At 29.4% G+C, this 11781-nt stretch overlaps 3 protein-coding genes across 5 annotated transcripts; 2 read left to right on the top strand and 1 right to left on the bottom strand.

Moving 5' to 3' along the window:
- Window positions 1-127: 127 nt before the first annotated feature.
- LOC143187118 (cyclin-dependent kinase 2-interacting protein-like) lies at window positions 128-1993 on the top strand. 2 transcript variants are annotated; one of them, XM_076391114.1, is made up of 5 exons: window positions 128-312; window positions 616-839; window positions 899-1007; window positions 1139-1360; window positions 1863-1993. In XM_076391114.1, exons 1-4 carry the CDS (start codon window positions 243-245, stop codon window positions 1333-1335), a joined length of 600 nt encoding a protein of 199 aa, XP_076247229.1. In that variant the 5' UTR covers window positions 128-242; the 3' UTR covers window positions 1336-1360; window positions 1863-1993. The 2 variants fall into 2 exon arrangements, with proteins under 2 accessions (XP_076247229.1, XP_076247228.1); XM_076391113.1 differs by lacking the exon at window positions 1863-1993 and having other exon boundaries at window positions 1139-1459.
- Window positions 1994-2418: 425 nt separating this feature from the next.
- Window positions 2419-7252, bottom strand: LOC143187117 (uncharacterized). The gene is made up of 4 exons (XM_076391112.1): window positions 5264-7252; window positions 5095-5193; window positions 4863-5025; window positions 2419-4789 (listed from the first exon to the last, which is right to left on the bottom strand). Exons 1-4 carry the CDS (start codon window positions 7132-7134, stop codon window positions 2882-2884), a joined length of 4041 nt encoding a protein of 1346 aa, XP_076247227.1. The 5' UTR covers window positions 7135-7252; the 3' UTR covers window positions 2419-2881.
- A 688-nt stretch (window positions 7253-7940) lies between these two features.
- On the top strand, window positions 7941-11266 carry Ragc-d (Ras-related GTP binding C/D). Of its 2 annotated transcripts, none has more exons than XM_076390620.1 (7): window positions 7941-8383; window positions 9375-9523; window positions 9613-10019; window positions 10095-10231; window positions 10300-10442; window positions 10549-10697; window positions 10781-11266. In XM_076390620.1, the coding sequence occupies exons 1-7, from the start codon at window positions 8381-8383 to the stop codon at window positions 10978-10980; spliced, it is 1188 nt and encodes a 395-aa protein (XP_076246735.1). In that variant the 5' UTR covers window positions 7941-8380; the 3' UTR covers window positions 10981-11266. The 2 variants fall into 2 exon arrangements, with proteins under 2 accessions (XP_076246735.1, XP_076246734.1); XM_076390619.1 differs by lacking the exon at window positions 7941-8383 and adding an exon at window positions 9023-9043.
- Window positions 11267-11781: the final 515 nt, after the last annotated feature.

Raw genomic sequence — 11781 nt, 5'->3', positions numbered from 1 at the left:
GTATGGGAAGTTTGATTTTTCTTTTGTCTTCCTCGTATAAATATGCTAGTCTATTAATTGTATGTTCATATCTATACACGTTCTTCACTGTTGCCACTATTAGTATTTTGTACACGTGATGGTTTTTTAAAAATTTATAAACGTGAAAATTCTTAATTTTATCATTATTTTTCAATTTATTCTATAGTTATTGAGTGCCAATAACAGTTCTTGTTTCAAAATTGTTTAAAAATTCCATCAGAATGGACAATATTAAGAAAAGAGATTCTTCCACAAAAATAATAAACAAGGAACAATATTCTCCAGTTAGTAGTAAGCAATCAATGTTTATATTTGAAATATTTTTATTGACTATTTAATGGCTACAGAAAATATATATAAGCCATTCACAAACCAAAGTGATTAATTCCACTTTTTGAATTTTCTAAAATTTCTGAAATTTAACCTTGAATTTGTAATAAATATAAACATTTGTTTGTTGGAATTAATTGATTTGGAATTAATTGAATTGGTTATATTATATTATATTATAGAAATATAGTAAGAAAATACATTTCTATTACAATAGATTTAGATTTATGATAATCAATTGCTTCAAATTTATTCATGTTATAGAGGTTCTGTCTCCAAAGTCAACACTTGGAAAAAACTTGACTGGTTCTGCTCGTCATGTACGAGACTTAGCTGCAGATATACATGCGAATATACAGCAATGGAATACTGCTCATTTACAAGGAGTAACATTATTGAAAAATATAACACAAGAAAAGCAGAATGAAACATATTCTCAAAATTTACAAGAATTATGTGATAAGTTGGAAAATATCTGCGAAATATTGGTAATTTTCAGATTTTCAGTATTTCCAGCATTTCCTTTAAAAATTAAATCTATTTGTAGGACAATGTTGTAAGAAATCTTGCACAGATTGCACATCAAATGAAAGTAACAACATCTTTAGAGAAAACTACAGATAAGCTATTTACAACATGGCCCGGAGTAAAATTTGGTATATATCTTAGCTTATAATTAACTTATTTATGTGGTATAAGTAAAATTTTATGAAATAAGTGCATAAATAATAATAAAAGCACCATAATTAGAAGACCTTATTTGTATAAATATATAACTTTTTTTTAGGACAAGTAGCAGAGTTAATACACAATGCATATTCCCAGGAGGCTAAAATAAAACGAGCAATTTTTGAAGATGTAGCACATCATTCTGGTGAATCTTGGAAAATGTTATTTCTAGCTAATTGGGTACATCAACCACTACTTCCAGAAAACTTAATAATACTTTTGGAGTCGTTATTGGTAGAAACAGGACATAGATAGTTAAATATTATTGGTACATATTTTGGTAAGTATATTTCTATTTTAGAAATGATTTGCTGTTTATGAACATTATATTTTTGTATTGTGCAATAACTTATGAACTATTGAAATAAAACAAAGATTTATAGAATGTTCGTTTATTTGTGGCTCTTTAAATACCATCTGTATAATTTCACAAAAAGAAAAGACAATATAGAGTCAATGTATGTACATATGTATGTACATGTAGATATAATGTACGTACATATGTATATATCCATTTAATATCCAAAATGAATTATGAATATCAGTTTAAAATTGGTACCTGAGATCACAAAAAATTAGTATGGATATAAACTAGTACAAATGTACTATAAATTTTGTCACAAATGCAGATTTTAAAGAATGTATCTTAGATACAAGGAACTAAACTTGCAAAATTAATGTATCTTGCAATTAAATTTAATTAGTCTAATGATTACTAGTGCCATTAATATTTAATTATATTCATAATTTCTTACATATATATGTATAATACATATTTACAGATAAATACAAAATTAATAATTTCCACTGTACATAAATGCTATAACAATATGGATGGAATTATTATCCTGGTGTTCAAAATATTCTCACTGTTATAGTATCTTATATAAACACTATAAACAGTACGCTGTAATTCATAAACCATTGTTTATAATTCCCAAAGTTATTGCATTATTCAATTTTTTCAGTATTTTTTACAATTATAATGAAATTGTTGATATAGTATCATTTTTATCGTTTGTCAGTAAGATAATAAACATAGGATTATTGAAGTCGACAATATTCAAAATATAATCCTTTTGACAAGTGACATATGATCGTAGACAGTGAAAAACAAAATTAAATTATAAAATTATTTGTGCATGATTATCTTTGTAGTATTTTAACTAAAGTTGTGAAATTGTGATTATATGACTAATAGCTATGAAATATTACATTTATAAAAACCTGTAATATTCAGTGTATAATTCTACTAAATCTAGATTCTTATTTCCTGGCTTATTACTGTACAACTACCAATTCTTCCTTAAAAAAGTAATTTGAAATCCAAGCTATTATAGTCGTACTTATGTGTATGATTATAAAGACCGTTTACCCCAAAAAAAAGAAAAAAAATACTGATGCATCTTCATAAAAAATTTCTTTTGCACTAAAGATAACAAAACAAATTGAAGCTTTCTCTAAGCTATAGTGATACAATTTTTTAAGTCTAATACGACGTTACGTTTTCCATACGAAGTACATATTATACATAATAAATACAACAGAAACAGTCTTATTTACATACACATACCAGAATATAAGACATTATATTACTTTGATATTAATATTTTTCATTTATATATGGAAGTTATATTGATTATGATACTGTCAGAAATTCTATAAAAAAATATCTACACCACCGTGCACTTATACGTGTTTGCATATACAATTTCAAATAATTGTATAAGTTCACTATTTTATACACTATACATATTATTTCAATTTGTTTAGGAACATCCTGCACACATTCGTCCAAGAATCAACTTCTAGTATTTCTATTGAATTCTTCGCTTAATGCGTCAAAATCAAGATCTGTATCTAAATTTGAATTATTTGGTATCAAATTGTTCTCCAGGATGTTATCTGGCATAATATTTTTTAATCGTTCAGACACTAATTCATCGACTAAGTTCGATTGGTCTACTAAATGCAGCTGTTCGACTAACTTTTCATCAATTAATAAGTTTTTATCTATTACTCCACTTGTATTCAAAATATCTAAATGTGCAATGTGATCATATTGAGTTATCTTTGACATATCTAAATTTTCTGCACTGCCAAATATGCTAGTATCACAATTACTGGAAATTATTGGTACCGTGTCTTGAAGAATCGGTATACTGTCTCCTATTTTACAATTAGATGTAGCGGGCATTATTTTGCAAGAGGCTGTATCTAATGGCGCTGATTGGGTTTTAGTAGAACTTATATCCGGCGAAGTCATGGGGATTATTTTTGAAACTAATTTCTGAAATCCTTTCGCGAAACTCTGAGATCCATTTTCTATGTTACTTAAACCATTTTGTATTTTCTCGAAATTCTGAGTGTCTTGCTTCGAATATGCACCCATAGCACCATTTTCTAACTTGACAAAACCCTGCTCTGTTGGTTCCAATTTTATGAAAGCTTGCTCTATGTGTTCTAATTTTGATGGTTCATAATTGTTTTCAACTTTACAGAAATTCGATGCCCCTAAACCGTTTCCTAGTTTCGTGAAACTTTCTTTATGAGACTCTGTCTTTTGATAATTCGACATTTTTGGTGAAGTAATATCCACCTTTTGGAATCCCGGATTATCTGAAATTTGGTTTTGAATTTCTGGATTTGAAATTAGAAGTTTCGAAACGTTATGGGATTTATTACTTTCTGAATTATTCACGGGACTAGGATTTCTCCGCATCAATGTTAAAGCTGATAATACTTCTGGGCAAGTCGAATTTGTTACAGTGTCGTTTCTTCTGTCACTTAAGAAGTCTGAGACACTGAGATCTGAACTTTCTGAAAATCCACTAGACATTCGTTCCTCCATATTTTCTTTAGCATCTTCAGAATTGTCTGTTTTTTGAAGCTTAAGAGGTGGTTCTCCATTTTCATAGGTACCACAAACAGATATATCAACATGCTTCAAAGCATCGTTATTAATTCTATAAAAACCAGGATTAAGACCTAAAGCATCACAAAGTGATTCTTCACTGATATCAATTAAATCATTATTTGATTCTTCTATACTATTAGCAACTGTTAACATCGCACCAACTTTTTCCCGTATTTTATTCATTAATTGTTTTAATTCGTCCAAAAAGTTTCTTACATTATTTTCAGACTTTAACACTAGTAAGTCAAATAATGACTGTGCGTTAAGTACCGGTTTCGCAGCTATTTTTATTATTTCAAGATCTTCACACACAGAAATAGCTTCTCTTAACTTTATTTGACGTCTTTCTGACTTGGCTTCCGGCGTAACATAAGCCCAAGGTCCTCGTTTCTTCCCTTTACGTTTCAGGGGATCTTGTACCGTATTTGGTTTTAACTCAGGCTCTGGTGTCAGAGGAGGTAATTGTTCAGGACTTCCATGATCAGGGTGCATTTCGAAATGCCTTGCCATACGAGTACGTCCCAAATATATTTTATTACACGTGGGACATCTGAAGTGATCTGATATTTTCCTTTTTGGCACTTCTAGCCCTGTTAACAATTCTTTAGGCGATTCTTCTTCTTCAAGTTTATCATTATTAGTGTTATAATCACTATATCCTCCATCAGAGTCATCTAAGTCAGGTTGCAAGAAGTCTGAATGATGTAAATGTTTATAATCCCGTACCATGTGTCTAGGAGGACGGGAAAGTCTACCAGATCGTGTTCTTGCTACAACTTTTTTTCTTTCATCCTATAGGAAGTTTGTAAGCATGTTAATATAAGACAACGATTGCAATTTGAGAAGAGAATATCGTTCAATCTACCTTTAGTTCTTCCTGTTCTTCATCAGGAATTGGTGGCGGTTTAGGTGGAAGTAAAGAAGGTCTAATAGCACTCTTTTTTGGTCTACCCCTCTTTCCACCACGACTTTTTAACAAGGTACCTGGGTTTCTAATTCGCAAATCCAGTTCTTCGGGAAACACAACTCTGAATATTTATATGAATTTGTTAGATGAAATTTATTAGTAAATCATATTTTAGATTTTATATACTGACCTATACACAACTCTTTCATTCGATGTAGCTGTTTCTTGACTGCGTTGTTGCAAAACATGAGCAATTTGTTTCAATTGAATAGGTGTCAAACGTTGCATACTAAAATAAATGTAAATAATTTCATGAAGTAGAATGTTGAAAATATTACACACAAATATATTTCACGTACCTATGAAATGTGTGACCTTGCTGAACTATTTGTATTGGATTTTCACTAGAACCCAGTGGTTTAGATACATCTGTAGATTCGTTTATTACTGCTGTAGATTTAGTAGGAGTACTTTTAGTTTTCTTATTCATTTTAAGATTTGTGCCATTTGCTACAAGATTAAGCTTTTGTTTAGTAGTTTCATTCTGTACTGCTTTGGCACATTCAAATGTACCACTTTGTTGAGTCACTGACATCTTTTGTGAAGCATTTTGGGAACTGTTAGAGATGCTAGCAACATTCTGGGTTGCAATGGCTACATTTGGTTTGGTTGTACTGTTAAATGCTATTTTTGCTTGAGGTTTCAAAATAGATATCGGCGTCGAAGATATTTGAGTTGGTTTTAAGATAGATGTGGAACATGTTGTTGCTGTTTTTAGGTCCTGAGGTTTAACAATTGATGTAGTCCGAAATACAACTGGTGTATTGGAGTTAATCGTCGCTTTTGATATTCCAGTTGTTAAATTTGTTTTTTTACCAATTGTTGCTTTAGCTTTAAGTAACTGAGAAGGAATTTGTACCGACTTCAACAGTTGTGCAGGAATAGCTGTTGCTACACTAGTATTATTCATAATTTGATTTGACTTTGGAAGCACAGTTGATGCACCTTTTAGCACCGGAGTAAAAAATTGTTGAACGTTCCCTCTTTGAAGAGGTTGCGATGTTTTTACAATTGGAGATAAACGTATTTGTGAAGTAACAAGGTTTTGTGGCCCAGATGTAGTATTTACTATAGTATTAGTAATATGAGACGTATTGACAGACTGAGACTGTATCTCGCAAGCACCTGTTAATATCTGAGAAGTATTTAACAATTGCGCAGATATACCAGTAGTATTTAATAACTGAGCAGTTATTGGAGTAGCCTTTATTATCTGTGGTGATAAATTATTCAATATTGTAGCTTTTGACAGTAACATAGAATTAGAATTTGAGTTAGCATTAAGCGTGTGTACAGTATTAACAGCATTAACTGTTGCACTAGTAAGTTTACCAGAACTTTGAAGTAATCTGATGTTTTTAGCTGGTTTCAATATAGTTTGTGCAGGTTTTATAATAAACTGTGAAGATGGTAAAAGCATAGGTAGTTTCTGTAAGATTTGTGCCTGAGAACTAGGTATTGCGTTAAGTTGACCCTGCGTTACGCTATCTTCGATAGTATATTGTAAATCATTTTCTTGAATGTTCTTGACATTCGAAACATCTGCTTTTATTGTATGTACTTTAGGTTGTTCTAATACTATCGTCTGTGTACCTGAATTCTGTTGAATCATATTATTCTGATGTTCGATCAACTGTTGCGATTCCTCATTCTGACTAGCTAAATTCATTTCCTCCAATGACAAATCATCCTCAACTACTTCATCCTGAATCTGATCATTCTGTGAAACTTTCTGCATATGCCATTCTTGAAAATCAATGCATTCTGTTTTAATCAACTCGTCATCAGATTTGTGTACTTCTTCAGGTCGATAATTTAATTGATCAATCGTTATAGGCTCTTGAGAAGACAGTGAATTTTGATCTTGTACATGGAGCACATCCTTTGTAGAAATATTTTCTTGTATATTCGTAGTGGCATTATCTTGATCTTGTTGATACATAACCTCTTCGCCCGAGTTCACCTCGAAGGTTAACCCTAAGGCTGCCGCTTGCTCTGGAGTCAAGTGAATCGTCTCAGAATCATTCTCGTCGTTCTGCAAAAATGCGACGAACTCGTTCTCGTGATCGTCATCATTGACAACTTGTTGAAACGCCTGCTGCAGGAGATCGGAAGCACCAGTAGAGGATGCATCATTTGTAAACACAGCGGAATTGGAAATATCTGCCATATCCCAACTTTTTGTAGTCGCTTAACTTAGTCAAATATATTTACACTGCACCGACGATCACTTTCATATTTTACAATGACAATTTACACGATTTTTCACCTCGAAAAGTTACTTTGCGATTTGCGTTTACTTCATTTCGCTGTACACGTTTTTCGCGCAAACAGAAACACACGAGGTGCGTGAAGTTCTTCGCAAATGCGGCGATAAAATGGCGATGCCACCATTATGATGCATTCAGGCGGTTTAATAATTTGCGCTTACGGCAGTTTTCATTTCGTTTGCATTTTAGTAACTTCAGTCATTTCTATAGTTTATGCCATAACAAATTAATAATTTATTTCATTTATGAAAAAGCTTCTCATATCAGAAAACTCTAATCTGTAAATCTTTTTATGTTCAAGCTTTATTTGTTAAAAAGTTAAACAAAAATATTGTTCACATAATTTCAGATATACGGAATTTTGAAATTGGCGCGATAAAGATTACAGTGATTTAAGGCGCTAATTTTGAAATATTGTGTAGTTGAAACTAATTTCATATTTTCATCAAATAGGAAATTATTATTCAATATAAAAACGTTTATTTGGACTTTCTAATCATGAAAATTCTCTTATTAATCAAATAAATTACTAATTTATTTAAGAAATGAAGACAATTTACCAACATGACTGATAAAAATTACTAGTTTCTAAAATCACTAAATCAGGTTATGTCTATTTTCATTGCGTCGTTCATTCAATATTTCGATGGAATAAACAGTTGTATATAACAAAAGTACGAGATTTTGTTATGACACAGCTTTACGCGCATATCATTTTCGTTATTTTAAAGAACCCATTTCAGACTGTGACATTGTAATTATAATAAATTTTAAAAAAAAACAGAATCTAGTTTGTAGGAAAGTTTATGGATGTTATTATTACATTGTGGAATATAAATATCGTTTGTTATTGGCTATTTTGGCGACTTAAATAATAGAAAGGGAGTACTTATTTTTATGTATCCACATGATCGTGTTTCTAGCCTAATCGTCGCCCACTCTGATAGTGTATCAAAAGATTGCTGTGCACAATTTATTTACGGTTCCACGTAATTATAAACAAAGATATGTCCTGTCTCTATCAAATGTTAAATTCCATTGTTACATTTCTTTAAATGTATAGTTCATTGTAATATTACGAACGTTTGTGAATAGAAAAACCGTAAATTAAGGCGTTTCAAATAAATAAATCATCTTTACACGAATATGGTGAGTACATTGATGACTCAAACCTGTTGTTGAAAGATGTTGATGTCATGTTTCAAGCTGATAAGTTGTTCTAGATCAAATATTTCTTGTTATATTTATTATATCCATTGTTAATCAACTAAAACTTTTTTCCTAGAATTGTCATAATGGTTAAAATATTGTCTTTTAATTTAGATTATTTATGTATAAAATATTTTCATTATTGCTGTTAATTGATAATATTTTATGTAGGCACTGAAACAGAAAAAAAGAAATATTTCAAAAGGAATTATGTCTCTTGTTCTAATACTTTGATAATTAAATTTTAAATTAACAGTTATTCTGAAACTTCTAAAATTTATATTTTTATAAGACAAATCTATACATAAAATCTAAAAAGACAAACAAATCAGTTCTTATATCTTTTTCTACAAAATATATTGTAAATTCATATAAATAAATTATAAGATATTGAAGATGTTGTAACATTTAATCGTTTAAAATGAGCAGTTTGAGGAAAACTAATTGAATATGGATGAAAATTATGTTATCGTGTTTAAATAATATTATCATAAGAAGATATAAATGAACATATGACGTAAAGCAGATGAAAAAATGAATACGAATTAAGTTTCATAGTCTGAAGATTAAAATTATGAATATGCAACAATGATTGTCAAAGTACAAAATTTATATGTAAACATTGAATTATATGTTAACCCTTATCATAGATAAGTTAGGGTCATTCAAAGTTCAGATACAGATTATATTGGAATTCTGAATCAAATATATAAAAATACTCTAAAATTTTGTAAATTAAAACTTTGAATATTTTTAATATTGTAAAAAATATTTGTTAAATATTTAAAAAATTTAAATTCAATTATACTGAGAAAATAGTAGTAAAGTTCTTTGCGTGACCCTGTTTTGGTATGCTAAGGATTAAGAAATCTTGTAATTAGTATTATATTTGCATTATATAATGTTTATGTCACTGAGAATATTATTTCAGGATGATGATGATCAATATCAAACGGGTTACGATGTAGATTCTTTTCCTAAAGATTTTGGGTATGCACCATTCGATGGAGAAACAGATGGGTCAATGGATCCCCTTGCAGGGGAACAAAAGCCTAGAATACTTTTAATGGGCCTTAGAAGGTATCTATTTGAACATTCAAACTGCTTTTATTCTCTATATGTACTATAAATTCAAATCCCCATAATTATGTAATTAATACTTGTTTTAGGAGCGGAAAATCATCTATACAAAAAGTAGTCTTTCATAAAATGTCACCAAATGAAACGTTATTCTTGGAAAGCACAAATAAAATTATTAAGGATGATATAAGTAACTCTAGCTTTGTTCAGTTTCAAATATGGGATTTCCCAGGACAAATTGATTTCTTTGATCCCACTTTTGACAGTGACATGATATTTGGTGGTTGCGGAGCATTAGTCTTTGTTATTGATGCTCAAGATGATTATATGGAAGCACTTAATAAACTTCACTTAACAGTTACAAAAGCATACAAAGTTAATCAATCAATAAAATTTGAAGTATTTATACACAAGGTTGATGGTTTATCTGATGATTGTAAAATGGAAACACAAAGAGATATACATACTAGAGCAAATGATGATCTTGCAGATGCTGGTATACAAAAAGTGTGATATTTGAAATATTTTTATTTCATTAATAACAAAGCTTAAATGCATCTTTATGTTCCAGGATGTGACCAAATACATTTAAGTTTTCATTTGACATCGATATATGATCATAGCATATTTGAGGCATTTAGTAAAGTTGTTCAAAAATTAATACCACAATTACCAACTCTAGAAAATTTACTTAACATTCTCATATCAGTAAGAAAGAAAATATTTACTTTCTATTTTAGGTTTCTTCAACATATAAATCATATTTTATCTTTCAGAATTCTGCAATTGAGAAAGCATTTTTATTTGATGTAGTATCTAAAATTTATATTGCAACTGATAGTTCACCTGTAGATATGCAAAGTTATGAGCTGTGCTGTGATATGATTGATGTTGTTATTGATGTATCATGCATATATGGGTATGTTTTATAGAAATCTTTTTATCTGAACATTGTATATTTATGTAATTGTATAATAACATATCATTGTACAATTACGTAAATGATAGATATATATTCATTTTAGGTTGAGGGAGGATTTAGAGGCTGCAGCATTTGATAGTCAGAGTTCTAGTTTAATCAAATTAAATAATGGAACAATTTTATACTTGAGAGAAGTTAATAAATTCTTGGCTCTAGTCTGTATTTTGCGCGAAGATAATTTTGATAGACAAGGTAATAATGAATGTGAATAGATAATTAATTATATAAGATAGAAATAGAAATTATTAAATATTTTCTGTTATTTATATTCATAGGTGTAATCGATTACAACTTCCTTTGCTTTCGTAAGGCCATACAACAAGTGTTTGAATTGCGCAATAAGGCTCTAGCTTCTACAAATGTTAATAATCATTCTACACCCACTGTTAATGTAAATGAAACTTCAAGTGCCCCTGTTGTATCACAGGGTGGAAACATAGGACAAAATGGAACTGTTGTACTTGGGCAGAGTTAATTCTGTGTGTAATATTTAGAATTTTCATCGAGATCTTGAAATAGAATATAAGATTTCTTCATACATATTTTTTCACATTTGTTTTAAATATTCATAATAAGTACATCACAAATTCGTATTATTCATGTCTCGATACAAGATGTAATTATTTTATTATTTCTTATTAATTTTTTAAATGAAATAACATTATATAAATAATGTGAATGTATATATGTTATAACATATTACTATCTATTAAAATAATAATTAATATAATTGTTAATTAGTTCTTGTCGCAAAGCACTACAATTTCTTTTAATTTCTTACCATTAAAAAATAGAAACCATTTGTTTTCAACAAATATATATTTCAATTTCTTTTCTTGTATAATAATTTAGTTTCTTCCAGTATAAATATAAAAACTTATACTAACTAGAATTTCTTTATGCTTTGATTCTGTTGAATAAAAGCTAATTTATTTCTAAACTGTCATCATTAATAAGACTTTCCATTTCACGATATAAGGCATTCGAAGATACATCATACGTAACAATATTTTCTTCTAATTGATACCAACGTATGTATGAAAATGTTTGTTCATATTCATTTAAATTGATCTCATTGGGTAAAGAATATTCAGAATTTGAACTGAAAAATTTAAATAATATTTTAAAACAATATTAAATCCTTCATTTAAGTAAAATTCAGTAATACTCAGTTTCATAATTAAATCGTTTTTACCTGTTTCTATACAAATTAGTATTATGTATCAGTCTTGGAATTGGAATGGGTAGACCTGATGGTGGCAAATCTTGATACGCT

Source organism: Calliopsis andreniformis, unplaced genomic scaffold (genome assembly GCF_051401765.1).
Source record: "Calliopsis andreniformis isolate RMS-2024a unplaced genomic scaffold, iyCalAndr_principal scaffold0022, whole genome shotgun sequence".
NCBI lineage: Eukaryota > Metazoa > Arthropoda > Insecta > Hymenoptera > Andrenidae > Calliopsis > Calliopsis andreniformis.
This window is presented reverse-complemented; position numbering and strand designations above follow the sequence as displayed.